The sequence below is a fragment of the Gossypium hirsutum genome, chromosome D02 (assembly GCF_007990345.1).
Source record: "Gossypium hirsutum isolate 1008001.06 chromosome D02, Gossypium_hirsutum_v2.1, whole genome shotgun sequence".
NCBI lineage: Eukaryota > Viridiplantae > Streptophyta > Magnoliopsida > Malvales > Malvaceae > Gossypium > Gossypium hirsutum.
Window position 1 is genome coordinate 5625331 of NC_053438.1, and position 19350 is coordinate 5644680.

A 19350-nucleotide genomic window follows, 5' to 3' on the forward strand; every position below is an offset into this window, starting at 1 on the left:
CATGGTTTAATGCCATCTGCCAACAGCTTAAAAGAGCAAGCAATTAAAGTTTTTTTCTCGGCACCTCAAGGATCAACGTTCAAATTTTGCTATTGGCATCTTGTCTTCACTCTCCATAAAATGTATGACCAATATGTGGTTGAAAGAAGTGAAACTTCTTTCTCAATCATTTGAATTGAGTTCTGTTGATATGAGTAACTAACATGGAGGAGAAGGTGGTGGTAGAGGGGAGTGTCAGTTCACCTTTGACAAGCAGAGAGCTAGAGCTAGGAATTAATGAGCAAAAGGAGAATAAGAGAGAGCTAAGGTTGGTGTGTAGGGTTTTTCAGGGGAGAAAAGGTTGATCCTTGGTCCCTCGTTCACTAGGGATCACCCATTGCCTTGTAGTGTTGCATAACCAACAATGCAATGTCCTTTAAGGTTGTCTGTGCTAGTCAGGTGCTAGGGTCGTTACAAGTCAGTTGTCACCATATAGGGTATTGTGTGGTCTTGCTTTGACATTCTCGTCCTGAAGGTTGTACGAGATTGTTATGCCTTGGTGGTCCCTTAGTGGTTTGCACAATGGTGCATAGTGAGCCGTCTCCAATCTAGTTCAGGTAGGGTGCATGGGAGGTCACTTGTGGGTTGTCCTAAGCGAAGGGTTGCTACAAATAGTTTCTAGTGAAGGGTTCTATGCAGGCTGCTTCCAGTAAATGGTCGCTTGTAGGTTGCTTCATGTCTTGCTTCATCTCGTTGCCAAGGTGAGGGGTATAACAAGTTCAAATCTTAAAGTAATCGCTATTAAAAGAGTTTTATATGAATACCATTTCAGTTCGAATAAGATTAATATCTGACCATAAAACAAATAAAAATACATATAACTATAAAAATATGTATAAAAAAATTTTATTCAAATTTCAAGTCCCTATTTTTGTTCCAAAGGCAAGAGGTGAAGCTTTTAATTACATGCCCTAATAAAGATTGAACTAAATTTCAAAATTCATTTGAATTTGAATATGAGAAAAAAATTAATAATTCAAATAAACCTAACACAAATTTAAAATTTTACAGTTTGATGTTAAAGAATTCAATTTGAAATAATCAAATTCAAAATATCAATGTAAGATTATTGGAAATGATATTATTGAGAGACAATCATGAACCCCCAAAAAATAATTTTCATGAACTATAAAATGAACATCGAAAATTCATTAATTCTACCAAACAAATCAATATAATTTGATTCGAAGAACACTTAAAAACTACTTAAATCATGAGGTGAGGTGTGGTGTGATGGTTGCTCACCTCATCCTTTAGGGCCAATTTAGCATTGTTGAAGCACTTTTGGGACAAAAATATTACTAAACAAGATGTTGTTGAGCTTTTTAAAACTGCTTTTACAAAAAATACTTTACAGAAGCATTTTCTTTAACCAAAAGCAGAGAAGCATATAAATTTTTAATTTTTGCTCAAAAGTATTTTTTTTAGCCCCAAAACACTTTTGAGAAGCAATGTTAAACTAAACCTTAATCATGTGACCAAAAAATCGATCTCATTATTGATGGTGAATACCTTGATTACGATCATGTAATAAAAAACAAAAATTACTTCAAAGTTGCGAAACCCAAACTTATTTACCCAATTACCACTTTTAATTTTAATTAATTACAAAAATCCATAATTTCTATAAAATTCTATATTGAAAATTTTGTTTGCTAAAATTTAGTGTAGGGTTCCTCTAAAGTTCTCTTCTTATTTTTATTACTTACCAGCCTATAAAAAATTATGGATATACAAACTGTTATTCTCTACTATGTATATATTGGATGACCCCACTTCCATTTTGGCAATAATTGTAGAGTAGATGACATGTAAGTCTAGATTTCTTAGCCATGGGAACCTACAATACATTACTATTCACCTAACTTTTACACATCCATAAGTTTTGATCTTTTCTTGGATAATCTTATTTATTCTTTTCTACATTTCAATGCTTCACCATTTCGCAACATCCCTATTTATATTTTTATAATCGTATTAAAATTATATCTTATTGTGTAATTATATCAACATTTATGAATAATCCTAAATGTTTTGTGAAAATAAGCTAAACATGTCTTTGCCAATTAATTCACTTCATTCTTCCATTTACTTGCATTATTACTAACCCACTATTTTGAACTTTGACTAAGATCATGGTAGTTGATTCTCCACCCAACATAAACTACAAATCGTATAGCATATGCTTTGTTTCCTCTTTAATTGGGACTCATTCAATCCTCAAAGTACGAAGGGAGCCAGTATTTAAGAATAGATTGTATTCCCGTCATTCTTTTAAGAATACATTTTAAAACGTGTAAAATGATTCTTCCGTAAAAAATGTTAAATTTTTTTTTGGATAAAATATAAAAATATCACGTAATTATGCCTTTTGTTTTATTTTGATCACTCAATTATTAATTTTTTTATTTAGTCATTAAAATTTTTGAAATTAAATATTATAATCGCTATGAGCTGATGTGGGCATTTTTTTATTGGTCTAGTAACAAAATTAACCCTCTAACGTTTATACATTCTATCAATTTGATCCTAAATATAAAAAATTGCAACAAATTTAACCCTCAATATTTACAAAATTTGTCATTTGAGTTCTAGTTCTAAAAAGATTAATAATATTTTCCTCAATATTTACATAATTTAGTCCTAACTTTAATTTTTTTTAAAATAAATTATTTTTAACCCTTTATAACCCATATGATGAGATATTAAAATAAAAAAAAATCCTATTTTAAGTCACTTGTAACAAATTTTAAACTATAATTTAAGCTTCACACTAAACTAATATTTAATAATTTCCTACGAAGTGATAACATAAAATTAGCTATAACTAACTTTATAAATACTAGGCCAATCCGATGGTTGTAATTGGCTGATCAAATTGGGAATCAACCACATCCAAAAGCATATAATAATCGCTTCACCAACAAAAATATTATTAAGAAAACAATTAAATATGAATTTCAATTTTTAAAATTAAAAGGGAAAAGAAAATTTGCACATGCAACAGCTGTTGATGAGAGAAGCTGTTTTACCTGCTTGTCAGTCTGGATATTATTATTATTATTTAAAAAAATCAATTTTCGATTTACTGTTTTTTTTTTAAAACAAAATTTCCTTTTTTTTAAATTAAAATTGTTTGCTTGTTTGGGTTTTGTTGTTTATGTCATTTGACTCTCTTGTAGGATTTGTAATTATATATTTTTTCAGTTTAAGTTGACCATCATCTTCCACATGAAAATGGTAATTACTTCGTTTCAGTCACTTTTGCAAGTATATCGATTGAGGTGATTTTGAGTTGTCGGAATTTAAATTTTGAATCACTCTCTAATATTTAAATTAAATGAAAAACGACGCTAAGCTCAAAATTTTAAATCTAATAGGAATGTTTAATCCTTTATTACTCGTGATTGGTGGAGGCTGATATCCTTCCTATGATAGAGTTGCTCGTATGTTTTTTTTTTTTGTTGTTGATTTCGGTATTGTTGTTAACGCTCATTGCTATTACGTTTAGGATTAATGATTATATTTTTAAATTTAATATTTTTTATAAAAAAATTTGAGGTATTTTGATATAATAATTGAATAATCATTAACCTGACATATTTAAGGATATAGTGCCTATCATGTTTATTACTTGGATACATTTATTTATTATTTTCTTTTATAGTCCTCGTACTTTCATGATTGGAATAATATTAAGAAAATTGAATTTCATACAAGATCATTTTATAGTCCTCGTAATTTCATTATTGGAATTTTATCAAGAAAATTGTATATTTTTATGATAGTAAAAATACTATTTCACTATTTTAATATCTATATCTTTATAATTTTAAAGGATTAAATTAATTTTTTTACTATTTTTAGGAGGTCAAAGTATAATTTTACCTTTGCTAATTTAAATTTTTATAAATTTTAAAAGAACCTAAATAAAAAAACTTTCCATTTTAAAGAGGGCTAGGGCCTTGTAAAACCCTGACTATGCCTCTCAGCTCTTTCTTGAAAAAATATTTTATTTAAAATTATTCTAAAAATAAATCAAAATTTTCAAAAGAAAAAGTAAATAAATACTTACAGAGAATAAATTTTCGACATTTAATAGTAATATAAAATGGTTTCAAATGCGAAATTTTGATAAATAAAACTAAAAAATATTCTATAATTTCTATTTTTAAAAATTCGAATTTAAACTTTAAAATAAAAAAATAAAAAAGATTGAAAATTTTTATTAATTTTTTAACTTAGATATATTGCAAATTTAGATGTTGATAGATGATGTATTTTTTTAAACATTAATTTGATTATATGTTCTTATAATATCTGTTCTTTTTTATACAATGTCTAAAACTATCCATAACTCCTCTTCAATTTTTAAATAGGACGATAATACACTTCAGCACACTCAAACCCAATCCTCCTGCATTCGTAACAATACAGATATCAATCAAATTAAAACTCAATCGGCTTAATAGATAATGTTTTTAAGGGCAAGTTTAAAAGTAAAAGTATCATAATAATCTTTATGTTATATCTCATATCGCATTTTAGTTATTCTGTTAAAAATGGACAACTCAATCCTTGTAAGGTAAAAATAGGTAAAAATAGTATTTTTAAAGTCAAATTTGTTATTAAGCATGTAAATTACCAAAATAGGTATTTAACGAAATTGATGCTTATGGCAAGACATCTAGGAAACAGCAAATCACAAAGTGACATGTGTACAAGAAAGGGCCAAATTTTGATGTATCAGATCACGTGAGAGCTCACGTTGGATTATGAAATCACGTGAGGTTCTGAGCTGGGAATCAAAAAGAAATGTAAACAACTTTCACCATTTTCTTTTTCAACAAAAACAAATAAAATAAAATAAATACTACAAAGAAAGAAATACGTTTTAAACATTGACTACATAAGGACTATCACGTGCTGTCACGTGCTTCTAGAACCGACTATTGCCACTTTCATTTTCAAGCAGCTTCTTTGGGTCAAGCCAGTCAAAAGCTGAGAATGGACCATTTTTTGGATCCTTAAATTATTTTTCCTATAAAAAAATGTTATCATAAAAATAATCAAGTTAAAAATGTTACCCATTTTGTTAAGATAAAAAAAAGATGCTACATATTAAATTTTAATTTAATTGGTATGAATATTATTATTAATATATAAATATGTGGATTCGAGTATGTTAAAATGTATTATCCTCAAACACCACCACTGACGGAACGTCAACGTCGGCATTCTAACACTAAAAAGATTGAATTTAATCTAGGAGAAATAATATGTTTTGCTATCATATTTTGATTGAGATATTCTTTCTTATAATAAACTAATGTTAATCTCATATAGGGTCAACATTTTTATTGAAAAGGTCTGTCCTTAAATTAAATTAATTTCATAATCTCACATCTATAGCTAAATGGTACAATAGGTCTACATAGAATTTTTAAAAAGAAAATATTAAATACATGTACGATTTTAATCACAAATATATAAATAATACATATTTAAATAATTATTATTAGACTTAAATATTATAAAATACTATTGAATTAATAATTAAAATATATTTAAGCCTAAATCAAAATAAATTTATATATGACACACACATAGTTAAGTTTAAAGGTTTATCATAAAGGAACTACATATTGTTGAAATAACTTAAAACATTGTTCAATACATAACACCTTCCTGCATATCAATAGTTAAAAGGGATTGTTTAAACAGCTAGGAGGATTCATACATAAATAAAATAAACATTAACATTGAATCGAAATAACATCAATTAGAGATGAGTCGGGTTGAAAATTACTTCCAAGTCGAGCTAAAGCATCACATTTGTCACTTTCTTGAAAATAATGTTTCACAGGCCCAGCTTGGGGTTCGTTTGGAGGTGCAGTTGTCCAAGGCCTAAGGCCGAAAGGGGTCCAAATTTTTTTTTTAACTTTTAAAAGTCCAAAAAAAATTACCAACTTTTAAGGGCCTTAAAAAAATTTAACTTTTAAAGGCCTAAAATTTTTTTTACCAACTTTTAAGGGACCTAAAAGAATTTTTCTTCAACTTTTAAAGAATCTAAAACTCCATTTAATTGTTTTGCCTAAAATGCAAAAATATAAAAAACGAGCCATGTTTGAGCAAATTAAAAGTCCTATTGGAAAAGAACATCCTACACTCGTCAATGGGATAAGATGATGTTAAAGACTATCGACAAGAATAATAGAAGCGGCATCCACTTCTATTTCAAGATTGTTTATATTCAAATCTCTAGCACTAGCCATTCTCTCAAGACCCAGAGTTCTGCCTCAACACCAGTGTCTCTTAGAACATGTCAATTGACTTCAATTATCTAGTCACCAGAATGATTTCTAATGAGAGCTCTAGCCTCGGCTCTCCCAGGATTACCCAAGGACAAACCATCAATATTAAGTTTAAACTAATCCATTGTAGGTGATTTCTAAAAGATTGGAACAAAAGAAGGTAGCTCTCTCCAACTCACTGCAAGAGAAAGGACAAAAAACTTTCTAGCCGTAAAGAAAACTCTATCAAAAAGATGCTCCTTAAGGTGGTCATTTCTGAAAATCAACACGTTTTGAATAAGCCAAGTCTCCCACAAGATGAAAGCAAAAATGACATTCCAAGAGATTCAAGGTTTAATGACCCGAACTTTGGAAGAGAGATCTACAACAAGCCAATCCCCCCCCCCATTACCTCCAGTAGAGAGGGGACTTGGGCAGAAGACTGAATAGAGCACCAGGAGCTGCAAGTAACTTGACATTAAATGTTGAATATCCTCTTGTGCATTTAAACGTAGGAGTCTTTTTTATAGACAATGTAAAGTTACTTCTAACAGTTGTATTCTTTTATAAAATTATTTCTTTTACTAAATATTATATCTTTACATAAAATAATCATTGGACTTACACTTAGTTTATTCTTTAAATCACTAAGAACATATTATTTTATATTATTTATTTTGAAAGTAATGCGAAATCGAATAAATCAATATCACTATAAACAAACATAATTAATGATTGACTCATTCAAGCTTGATGGCCTGCCTAAAACTTAGAAGGGTTTACTAAAAGAATAATATTATGTTCTAAAAATGGACTTAGAAAAAAAAATAGATGCATTTAAAAAATAGGCGAGGATCAGACTTGTACATTCAAAGACTAAGCCTGACCCAAGTCGACCCGTTTTCTAATTTTTTTAATATATAATATAATTTGATTTACAAGACAAAAAATAATAAATTCATAATAATATATAATACTATAATGTAAACATTAGAAAAATGATAGGTTACCTATATATATAATTTTAATAAATGAAAAATAATGTAAATATTTTTTAAAAATATTAAAATTATTACATTTTAAATAAAAAATAATAGAAATATATATTTTTAAAATAAAAGAATAATTAAAAACAATTAATTTTTGGGGTTCATTGTGAAATTCAGAATTGATAGCCCAATGCAACCCATCCCACAATCAAATCCAAAACAGCTAAGGCTTTGTTCCTACTTTTCAATCCATGTTGCCATGGATTTTGCATTGGGCCTGCTTTGGGACTACACATTAATTAATTTCACTCTTTAACCATATGCAATTTCCCCTTATTTTTCAGGGTAATTACTTGGTAAAGAGACGGTGAAAAGTTTATAATTTAAGTAAGGTTGAAATTTTGTCATAGATCTTATTTATTTATTTTTAAATTTTTTTAAATACAATTTAAGGATACATGATAAAATTCCAATCCTGCTTGTGCAGTTAAAATTTTCCATTGCCTAAAGGTGTAAATGAGACACAGGTACTTGCAAACTACAAATTTGATTCGGTAAATTATTAAGTGTAAATAGATCTATCCATTTTATTTAAAATTTTTATATTGGAATGATGGAAATAAAATTATAAAATTGTGAGGTAACTAAATTAAAAAAAATTATAGTGAAAGGTTCAAATTGCATTACTAACTTGTTTTGCAAAATCAAATATAGTTTTATTGCTTAACTAAAAGAGAAACCAACACCATCAAAACTAGTATAACATTTATATAAAAAACCCTTCATGTAAAACAATTTACAAGTTAAGCTACTTTAATTAGTGATGTAAAAATATGGTTAGTAAAAGTAAGTTTATTCGTTCAATTATAAAATTCTATAAGAAATTTGGAAGAATTTAGGGAAAAAATATTAAGTACAAAAAATGAGTTTGAGGAAAAAATTAGACCCAATTAAAATAGATGTGGTAACTTATTTGATCTTCGAACTTTATAAAAAAAAGATTCATATTAGCCGTTCATTTAAATTTTCTCATTTTTTAGCACTTGAACTTAAATTATTTGTCAAATCACTTTAAAGTGGATTGATAAGTTAACATTTGCTAACTTTGTATCAACAATTAATTATTTTTAAAAAAAAAATATTTTTTTATACTTTTAAAATAATTTTGTTTTTGGTTTCCTTCAAGACTAGTGTTGTTGATCTGCTGTTGTTTTTGGCTTCTGTTTGAGATGTTGGCTTTTGAACTCTTTTTCTGTTCATGGCGTTGTCCTTGTGGGGGAGTAGGGTATTGACAAATTCATGATGTTTATTTTATTTTAAGCTTAGTCCAACCTGATTCTTTTCATACTTTTGTTTATTAAAATATTTTTTTGGTGCTATATTTTATATATAGTAGTAGAAAACATTGTAGGAGTTTATTAGTAAGTTTATGTTTTTGTTATTCAATTTAAAAAGTTATAAAATAGTCACTGAATTAATTATTTAAGTTTTCGTTTAAGCCACCAGGTTCTTAAAATCGTTATTGTATGACTTTCTCTGTTTGCACCAATCAAAACCTTTTATTTTCTTTCTCTTATACAATTCAATTTTTTTTTATGAATCAACTTTGAATGTCACGAATTTAAAATCTAAAACAACTTTCTTCTCCGATCTTCGACATTGACTATTAGATCAACTTGGATCTAAGTTATGTTCTTCTACTCGTCAATGGGTATTGATCTATTGTATAGTCAGTGGCTTAATTAGTGAAAACTTTTGAATAGTTTAATAGTTATTTTGTAACCTTTTGAAGTTAGGTGACCAAAACATAAATTTACTAATAGTTTAATGAGCTTAGGTGTAATTTACCCTAATTTTTATGATATTTTTTTTTTGAAAAATAGGCTGATTTATATATAATTCACTGCTTAGAGACACTAACACCATGTTTGGTTGGGTGTATTGGCTATCCAATACACCCCTAATCGGTGGGCCCCATTTAATCCCACTTCAATCCTCTGTTTGGTTCAGGGTATTGGCTAATACCCGTCTATTACATTACACCCCTAATCTCCAAAATCCACCGATTTCTATTACGTTCCTCTCTCTCAGATTAGGTGCTGCTTGAGTTTTAGACCCTGTTTTACCCTCCTGCTTCCCCTTTCCGTCTTCTGTTTCTTCCTTCTGTCTTTCTTTTGCTGAAGATTACAATAGAATCGACGCTTGGCCTTCTCAAACTTCGATTAATTCTTCGATTTCTTCAAAGCTCTGGGCTCTTTTAATGTTCTCAATTTACTTCAAAGCCCGTTTCTTAATTCCCAGGTTTTCATAAATAAAATGGAATCTACCATGAAAATTTTGTCTTCAATAACGTTTCCTATAAATTCAACACCAAAATTACATGAATATAACAAAGTTTTGTATTGGTCCGCTGTATCCAATGGAAGCTACTCCATATCCAAAATCAGCGACATTTTCTCAAATGGCTCTGCTTCTCATGGGGTTAGTTCCATTTCTTCCTCTTTTTTCATATTTTGTATGTATATTCCTATTCAACTCTTTAGAAATTTCTTAATCGACAAATTATAGAATGAAAAAGAAGCTCATTTTATTCTAATTTCAGTCAGTTTGTTGTTTGTTGAATTAAATATGATATTTCCTCCTGTAGAAAATGCTACTATATGTTAATTTATGTGAAATTCATATTTCCTTTTTTGGGTTTCTTTTGATTTGCCTGAAATTCAACTTTGATGAATTGTTGAATTTCAAGTTTGTACATTTATATGCATTAAGCTTTAAATGTTAATTGGTGCTCTGTTTCGTATTTAATCTTCAGTCACCTTAGAGAACACTTATTTTGGCAATTTTAGTATAACTAGCAGCTAAACTTTACACTTTGGATCTTGCATTCAATTCACTTCTATTTTTTCAAATTGGATTCAAAAGCAAATAAAGTTTTTAAGCAGTTAAGAATTTCGAGAAACATACAATTTTGGTGATGCATTTAAGGTGTATGTTAGAATCGGTGTTAGATTTTACTTTTGAGGATGTTCACTTTGAAAACTTTTGGAATTTCTGTTTGTGATGCTAATACGCCTTGGAAACAAGTCGGTTATCGTTGAGTTTAACTGAAATGGTAAATTCTGATGTACAGGCTGAGTCAAGGGCACTGGGAGATGCGTAGGGACGAAGAAGTCGTCTAGAATCTCTATTTTGTTATGATAAGCCTATCCCCGAGGAATGAATTGAAGAATCAGTTGGGGTATCTTTGGCTGAAAAAAATAGTTGGAGATAATCCCCAGTGTAGTGCTTGTCAGGCCAAAGGTGTCGTCCTTTGTACCACTTGTGCTGGTTCTGGATTATATGTGGACTCGATATTGGAGACTCAGGGTATCATTGTCAAAGTCCGCTGCCTAGGTGTGAAAATTTTCTCTTCTTTAATTTGTAAATAGGTGTCATGGATGTTTATGCAGTCATGCTCTACATTTGTTATGTTTCTATTTCATATTGTTATAGAAGGCAAACTATATTCGATTCCAAAAGTTTGGTTCTGCGTAACAGATGGATAAAATTCTAACTAGTATCCTTAAAACGGGTCTGTTCTGTGGAGAAGTCTTGAAGTGATTAAAGTAAGGTTTTACATTGATGCGTCAAACGTCATTATAGGGTATTTTTTGCTGTAAGGCTTGTGCATCCTTTGCTTTAAACATTGTGAAATAGGAATCGACTTTGCTGCATTGTGTGCTTTCATTGCCAAAATGACCTTGATTTTAGTTGATACACGTGGATTGACTTGACTACTCTACCCATAAACATTAAGGCCCTTGTCATTTTGTCTGATCACCATGGACATTCATAGAATTTTAAGGTTTTGTCATTGCTACTATATTTTCTGCCATTGAGGGCCTCGTAAGTTTTCTTAACTTAAAAGATTTGTGTGTTCTAAGTTTTTGTTTATACAGTTCAGGTTGTGGAGGAACCGGCAATGTCATGTGCTCAGAATGTGGTGGCCGTGGTCATCGAGGACCCAAGTAACTTGTGGTTGGCAGCCTTCTATATGTAGCATTTACACATTGTAATTTCATTTTGTTTCTAGCTGTGTAATTCTTTTACATTAAATTGATGTATTTGACTCCTGCAATTTCTAATGGCATTTGCCTTCATTTTAAAATCCCTCTGGTTTGTTGATTGTTTTGGAACTGTATTGAAAATGATCTTTTGCTGAAGCAAACAAACGAGAAAGATATTTTATTTGAAATTTAGTTCATCTTAAATGATGCTACAAATATACAACAGTAATGCGTATAATTTGCAGAGAAGCGGAATTCTCAAAACCAGACAGGCTCGCCAAAATTGTAAGTTTTCTCATATGTTGGTATTTTCAGCAGTGTACTTTCTGTATTCTGAACAATGAATTCCTTTGATTAATTTCTCAGCTGCTCTTTCTATGGCTTCCAATTAACCACTAAACATTATATCTTTGAAGAAGCTCTTGAATGCGAACTGGGATCGTTGCATCGAACTGGAGGCTTTGAGGGTTCTCAGCATAAGCGACATAATAAGCTGAAACACATGCTTGTTGCCAGGCCTGAATCAGTGCTCTTTCTTGTACAGCAGACCATACATCTTGTTCTGAACTTGATGAAACACCATTGCCAGAAACCACATCAACAGGATTACTTTAATAATTCTTCCTTAATTCAAATCAAGGCTGATTTCCTTCTCAACCTTGTTTGCATGCCATTATGTGTGGTTTCGAGAGTTCAATTCTATAAGATGCGCTGATTTTGTTGCAGAGTATTTCATCACCACTACTAGCTGTAGGATACCTTGTTTGCATGTTCCTCAAATGTTTCACCAACATTTTTTTAATTCCTTTTCTACTTTCTTTTTTCTCGAAAAGTTTTCCCTGAGAAAGAAAAACACATAAGATGCATGTACTTCATTAACTCAATCCAACTGTTTTCTTCTCATGTATGCTTCATATTGAGTCTTGTGTTTTGTGCTGATGTGAGGGAGCATATATACAAATGACATTGGATGTATGACATAGGACTAAATAGATTTTGAGCTTTGACAAGCTGCTTATAAGCATTGTTTCTTATAGAAGAAACACATTATTGGAGAAAGCTTTTGAATCTCCCAACTATTGGATTTGGGTTTCTTTTTGACAATTTGTTTATTGTGCTTTTGTTTAGATGATGAGAAAGGAAAGTCAAGAATTATATTTACTCGTTAAGTTAAATGAAGATATTTGTAATTTAAAAAAATAAAAATTCAATATAAATTTAAAATAAGAGTTTAACTAAAAAATAAGAGTTAGTGGCAAAAATTAATAAAATTTAAATTTTAGTGGTAAAATTCAATAACATAAAAATTAAGTTACAAATTTACTCATTTTTTAAAAAATAACGGCAAATATAAATAAAAATAAAGTACAGTGACAAATTTCAATATTTATCTATAGTATGATGATAAATTATATATTTTTATTAATTTATATTTAATAATAATTATGTTAAATTATATTTTATAGTATTATATATTATGATTTTAGAAAATTCATATAAGAATATTTAATATTAAGAGTTTTATTAAATCATATATTTTAATTAAAATATATTTAATATTAATTATTTCAAATTATATTTTATAGTATCATATATTATGATTTGAGTAAATTCATATAAGAATATTGATTATTAAGAATTTTATTATAAATTATATATTTTAATTAAAATATATTTAATAATAATTATGTTAAAATATGATTAAATTATTTATTACTGATAATAATAATCATTTACCAAACAATTTAAATAACAATAACAATAATCATTTACCAAAACAATTTTATGCTAAGGGTATTCTAGTCATTTTAGTTTTTTCCATTATGCTATTACACCTCTATTCCATTCAACCAAACACAAGATTACTATTACGCCTCTATTCCATTACATTCAACCAAACAGTGGATTAGCTATTACACCTCTAATCCAATACACCTCTAATCCCAATACACCTCTAATCCAATACACCTCTAATCCAATACACCGAACCAAACGCACCCTAATTGACAAACAGACAAACACAGCTATCCCGCAATCAACACAAGCATAGAAAATATCAACGAAATTAAAGAAAAACAAAACCGAACAGAAACAAAGCAGGAGGTTCACTTTAGAAAGTGAAACACCAAACGAATATTAGCAGTGACTCATCCTCTACCCCAAATCAGCCAAAGTGCTCCCCACAGTATCTTCATCGAGCCCACAGAAAGGAAACACCGGAGCTATGAACAGCTTCTTGGAGATTCAACCGAAGCTTCTCCAAAGTTCAAAGCTAACTCAACAACAACCTTGAGACTTCCGTACCCACGCAATCCAGTCCTTCCTCATCGCCTTCAGAACCAGACTTGGAACATCAGTATCCCAATTCCGACAGGCCCCTCTCCTCCGTCCTTCGATGGCAAGAGCATGCGCCGCTTCATTTCCCTCCCGAGGCACAAATGCGTAAGTAACCTCTTCAAACCTCCTATCTAGCTGTTGGATATGATAAACAATCGATCTAATAATCAATTTACCCACCTCTCTGTTTTTAATGGATTTTATGACCGATAAGGCATCCCCTTCCACCACCAGCCGTTGGAGACCCATCGTATGCGCAAAAATCAACGCTCTCTCGCAAGCCCGAGCCTCTGCCACAAAAGGGTCAGCAACATCATCAAAAAGGTAAGTCTCCACTCCAACAATTTCACCTTTATAATTTCTAGCCATGACTGCTGTTACGACCAATCTTAGATCTTGCAAAAATGATGCATCGAAATTAATCTTGACAAATCCATCATTCGGTGGTCTCCAAATTACCTTACCATCGAGTCCCAGACCATGGCTGATATTCTCCCTGCTAATGCATAGTTCTTGCTCAAAACCTCTAACAAAACCCAGTATTTCCTGCTTCGAAAATTGGATTCCTTCATGCACTAGCTTATTTCTACGGTACCAGAGGCTCCAAATCGATATAATGATGAACTTTTTATGACGTTCATTCGCTTTCAAAAACATTCTAACAAAACGCTCTCTATGCTCCAGTGAGCTTTCAAAAGAGGGAACCTGCACCAATAACGAGCGCCAAATATCCTGCAAAATATCACAACTCCACAAGAGGTGCTCAGAATTCTCCGACTCAGTCTTACACAATGGACATACCCCAGCTTCGCATAGTGTTCAACGCGCCAAATTTTCGTAGTGAGGCACCAAGTTATGAAACAACCGCCAAACGTGTATTTTAATTTTTCCTGGAATATTCAAATTCCACAGCCCTGTAAAGAATTTTTTGTAGATCTTCGGTATAGAGGATAGGTTAGCTCTATTTTGTAATGATTCTGTAGAAAGGGCCTTGTATCCGCTCTTGACCGAGTATTCACCCGAACCCTCATACTTATAAACCCTCACGTCTTTCGGCTTACTCACGGAAATAGGTATAGAGAAGATTCTTTTAACGGTTTCATCATCGAACAGCTTGTGCAAAACCTCCCTGTTCCAGGTATTACCTACAATAAGTTGATTAACTGTTGTCCATTCAGTACTAATGTCATAACATTGAACTCTATTATTTTCCTTGCTAGGTAACCAGGGATCATTCCATAGATTAATACACGCACCATCCCCCACCCGCCACACCATCCCATCTTGGATCACCTCACGAGCACTGCAGATACTTCTCCAGGTAAATGATGGGTAAGAGTCGACTTTAGCTGATAAAATATCTGAATAAGAGGGAAGTAACGGGCTTTAAACACTTTAGCTAAAAGACAGCTAGGTCGGGTCAAAATGCGCCAGACCTGCTTTGCTAACAACGCTTTATTAAAGAGAAACAAATTTTTAAATCCCATTTCCCCAAAGTTTTTCGGTTTGCAAAGCTTTTCCCACGAACTCCAATGAATACCTTTTGACGTTCTATTATTAGTCCACCAAAACCTATTCATAATACCTTCAAGCTTCTCAAATAAAGACTTTGGTAATAGGAAACATTGCATCGCATAAATTGACGTAGCTTGTAGGACCAATTTAATGAACACCTCCTTCCCCCCCATCGACAGGTAGCGCAGACTCCACCCTTCAACTCTTTTCCTGAATTTGTCCACATAAGTTGCGAAAGCCCACTTTTTATTCTTGCCCACCATCATAGGTAAACCTAGATACTTTTCTGGATTAGAAGCCAACCGGACACCGAGCTGATTAACAATATCATCCTTCACCTCTGCTTGCACATTTGCTCCAAAGTAGATTGGTGACTTATCAAAATTCATCCGCTGCCCTGACGCTTTCTCATACTCACTAACAATCTCCCGGACAACCCCCGCTCCCTCAGAAGAGGCATCTCCAAAAATAATACAATCATTCGCAAAAAATAAATGATTCACAGCAAATCTCTCTCTTCCAACAGTTGCGCCCATCAACCGTCCTTCGTTTCTCGCATCATCAATAAGCACTGAAAATCCCTCTGCACAGATCAAAAATAAAAAGGGGCTGAGAGGGTCTCCCTGTCTTAACCCCCTCGAGGGAGAAAACCACTCACCTTGAGCACCATTAAGACAAACCGAGTATGAGACAGAACAAACACAACGCATAATAAGAACAATCCATTCCGTATGAAACCCCAAATGCTTCATTATGATATTTTTTTTTACATTAGATATAAAAGGAATTCAGTATCTATAACTTATTAATATTATATATATCTATAACTCATTTTTTAGAAGTTCTAATAAAATATATATTATATACACAAGCACAATTTTTTGGGTATGCAGACTAAATTTTTTAAAATTTTGTGACTACCGTTTTTAATAAGATCATTTTTATGATTCGAACTTGAGTTACCCCTAAATTATTTTTTTAGGGTGCAATTTATATCTAAAAGATGCAAAAAGAAAAATTAGAAATCACATAAATATAAAAAAAATAACTAAGTTAAATAACCAAATACAAAAAAAAAACTTTGAATAAAATTATGAAAAATAAAACAAAAATATCAGAGATAAAAATTAAACATTATTAAAAGAAGTTAATTTGTTAAAAATATTTCAAAATTAATTTTTGTTCCCTCGTTTTTGAACCTAAAAAAGTTAATTTCTTAAAATATTTAGATATGAATTACGCAAATCTTCAAAAAAAAAAAATTGTTTGTTGAATCAAGAATGGTTAAAATTCAAAATTAAAAGGGAAATCGAGAATATTTTAAGTCATTATCACTAATTTATACATGAGTAAATAGAATTGGGTTTTGATTTTTAATGATTATTTACACTTCTTTCTCGTGTAAGTTGTGTTCATCGAAACCTTTTTTATGCATCGATTTATCAACAACTCTTAATTTTGTTAAATCATGACTTAGTTTGTTTGTGCATAAAATCATAAATTAATTAAGATACCAGAAGATTAATGATTACACAATAAAATTTACCTGAATAAATTAACAAAAAAGAAGGAGAAATTGGAATTGGGTTTGTGCATAGGTAATATTTAATTAATATGGGGTCAGTGGTAAACAAAGGTAGGTTTGGATTTCATATTAACTCTCACCATATTTTCATATTATTTATTTTGTTATGTCATAACAATTATAGCCTACCAACCAAGAAATTTGAGCTTAGAAAATAAAATAATTAACTGTGGAATAAAAATAAAAAAACTAACCTGCAAAATTTGAATTGAACTACATTCATAAAGGCTAATCATTTTAATTTTTTTAGAATTTTATTATTATAAATATAATACGTAATAATATTCAATTAATTGTAAAATTAAATTAATACAAAGCACAAAAGATAATGAACAAAAAAAACCTCGAATTCAATAGAACAAGAATTGGATAAAATCTACCCATAACATATGTATATGATAAGATGAAAACCGATACACTAGTATTACACATGATGAACCTCAAATCCTGAAACATCCAATATTTCTTCCTTAAATATCACTATTTATTCCATAAAATAATGTTTAAATGGATATCGCATTTAGAGTATAGAAAATATTAAGTTTGACAAGAAATTGGGTTCAAAATCAAATAACAGTAAACCCAAATTGTATTATCGTCCCCACTTAATTATTGTACGAATTTTCTGTTAAATGATTTGACATAAGTCGGTCAAATGGAATGTTAAAGTCAGATTTAATTAAAAAGTTGAGGGAAAAATTTGAAGCTTAGTGACTAGGCAGATTTTACTTTCCAAGAAGAATCTGATCTTTTTGGAGGAGATAGAAAGGGGTAGGCTTTCGTGTGTAGGAGGGATTCACATTTCATAATTGATTGAATTTAAATATTTTGGTCTAAAATCAGCTCAATTTCAATTTTCTTTTCTCCAAATCTTTTTATTGGACAGGTTTACTTCAACCCCACGTACTGAAAATTTAAATATTATTTTACGATAAAAAAATAAAATATTAAAACTATTTATTTCAACTTAGAAATTTTCATGTAAAATAAGATGGTCAATGTAAAATTATTTTTTTATTCTCGTAAAATATCTTACCAAATGTTTTTTCGTAAGCCATTTTCTAAACTGATAAGGTTCTATTCACTATAACATCCCTATACCTGACCCGAACATCAGGTCAAAGCACCAAGATGTTACATTCTCTACTATATTCTTCACTTATCAAATATTTTTTTTATAAAATTTCATAATTTTTCAATTTAGTCTCTTTTGTCATAAAAGTTCAATATTCACTAATTAATCATATTAAAATAAATTCTCTTTCTTGTTACACTTTAATCACATAATTTATCTCAATATCTTGTTTCACATATCAAATTTCTATGTATTTCGCTTTTATTATTTCATCCACATATTTTCTCAAGTTTAACAATTTAGTCCTTGTCATTATAAAAATTCCATATTTTTCCATAATTTTACTTTTACAACACTTTATGCATATTTCATCATCTCATAACACATTCATTAAAGTTTTATCATGATTTCCTTATTCACATATTAACTTGTTTCACACTTAAAATTTTGTACAATTTTCAATTTAGTCTCTATTACCATGTAATTTATTTTTCACCATATAAACACTTTAATCAAATAATTCATTATAATATCTTATTTCAAGTAGCAAAATTTCATGTATATCACTTCTCTTGCGACTCCTTGAATTTGGGGTTAGAAGAGACAGGGTTTGTAGGATGAGTCATTGGGTGTGATGAGACTTTTAAATATGTTTTCGTGTTTTAAATATAAAATGAGCTTGTTGGTTTAGTGGTACAATGCTTGTTAGTTTGCTTGTAAGTCTCGTATTCAAGTCTTTGTGGGAGTTTAGAGGAAGTTATTTTTTTTAATTTTAATTCTGTTATAAGAAAATGATAATTTTAGAAAAGTTAGTTTTATTTTATCTTATTTTAATTTTTGAATAAAAAATAAAAAAGGAAAATCCTAAAATTTTCTCTCACTTTTCCCTCACTCTCTCCTATTCACGTTCTTTTCAAGCTCCACCTGCTGTAAAGTGCCACTGGTTTTGTTATCCTTTTGTGAATCCTTGTTCTTTTGTCACGGGGTTAGACCTTTCGTCTCGCAAACCGTGCGGCCTTAGGCGATCCGTTTGCTCCAAACTCGCCTAAGTCAGCCTTTACGCCCAAAAGTGAGAATTTCTTAGAACTCCTCCAAGGCACCAATTTGTATAGCGGAAGCGATTGTACCAAAAGAAGCCATAAAAGAATAACAGAAAACCAAAGAAAGAATGCACACAAAGTGTTTGAGTAAATGCTGAAGGAATTCTATTACTCTTAAGAATTCACCTTACAATGGATGAGTACAAATGAGGGGGAGGCTCTCTATTTATAGTTGAGCTCCCCCAAAACCGACGGTCAAGATACATTTACATCGACGGATGAGATTCACTACATCCCTTGATTTTAGGAATTTACAAGATTTGCCATATCAAATCTAATCTAATCTTTATAAGATAAGATTCTCTCTATCTTTTAAGATTAGTTACCAAAATTAGCCTAAGTTGCCATATCTTTATCATCGGGCTAAC

General features: G+C 30.5%; 2 protein-coding genes across 17 annotated transcripts; both read left to right on the forward strand.

Annotated features, from left to right (window-relative positions):
- Nucleotides 1-9263: 9263 nt before the first annotated feature.
- Nucleotides 9264-12474, forward strand: LOC107944774 (uncharacterized). Of its 15 annotated transcripts, none has more exons than XR_005910073.1 (5): nucleotides 9269-9802; nucleotides 10455-10717; nucleotides 11263-11375; nucleotides 11616-11655; nucleotides 11737-12474. XR_005910073.1 is itself a non-coding variant. In XM_041088155.1 (3 exons), the coding sequence occupies exons 1-3, from the start codon at nucleotides 11302-11304 to the stop codon at nucleotides 12083-12085; spliced, it is 429 nt and encodes a 142-aa protein (XP_040944089.1). In that variant the 5' UTR covers nucleotides 10724-11301; the 3' UTR covers nucleotides 12086-12474. The 15 variants fall into 15 exon arrangements, 1 of the variants encoding a protein (XP_040944089.1); XR_005910076.1 differs by having other exon boundaries at nucleotides 11790-12474; XR_005910075.1 differs by having other exon boundaries at nucleotides 9270-9802; nucleotides 11787-12474.
- Nucleotides 12475-13446: 972 nt separating this feature from the next.
- LOC107936224 (uncharacterized) lies at nucleotides 13447-16179 on the forward strand. 2 transcript variants are annotated; one of them, XR_005910080.1, is made up of 3 exons: nucleotides 13447-14031; nucleotides 14392-14845; nucleotides 14928-16179. XR_005910080.1 is itself a non-coding variant. In XM_016868915.2 (3 exons), the coding sequence occupies exons 1-3, from the start codon at nucleotides 13766-13768 to the stop codon at nucleotides 14589-14591; spliced, it is 357 nt and encodes a 118-aa protein (XP_016724404.1). In that variant the 5' UTR covers nucleotides 13448-13765; the 3' UTR covers nucleotides 14592-14801. The 2 variants fall into 2 exon arrangements, 1 of the variants encoding a protein (XP_016724404.1); XM_016868915.2 differs by lacking the exon at nucleotides 14928-16179 and having other exon boundaries at nucleotides 13448-13812; nucleotides 13922-14031; nucleotides 14392-14801.
- Nucleotides 16180-19350: the final 3171 nt, after the last annotated feature.

Bases quoted from the DNA above. Each gene is read 5' to 3' on its own strand.
- LOC107936224 (XM_016868915.2), top strand. From the start codon at position 13,766: ATGGCAAGAGCATGCGCCGCTTCATTTCCCTCCCGAGGCACAAATGC. The intron at 13,813-13,921 runs GTAAGTAACCTC...ATGACCGATAAG, and splicing joins CCCTCCCGAGGCACAAATGC to GCATCCCCTTCCACCACCAG. The intron at 14,032-14,391 runs GTAAGTCTCCAC...TCTATGCTCCAG, and splicing joins TCAGCAACATCATCAAAAAG to TGAGCTTTCAAAAGAGGGAA.
- LOC107944774 (XM_041088155.1), top strand. From the start codon at position 11,302: ATGTGGTGGCCGTGGTCATCGAGGACCCAAGTAACTTGTG. The intron at 11,342-11,615 runs GTTGGCAGCCTT...TATAATTTGCAG, and splicing joins GAGGACCCAAGTAACTTGTG to AGAAGCGGAATTCTCAAAAC. The intron at 11,656-11,736 runs GTAAGTTTTCTC...TTAATTTCTCAG, and splicing joins CAGACAGGCTCGCCAAAATT to CTGCTCTTTCTATGGCTTCC.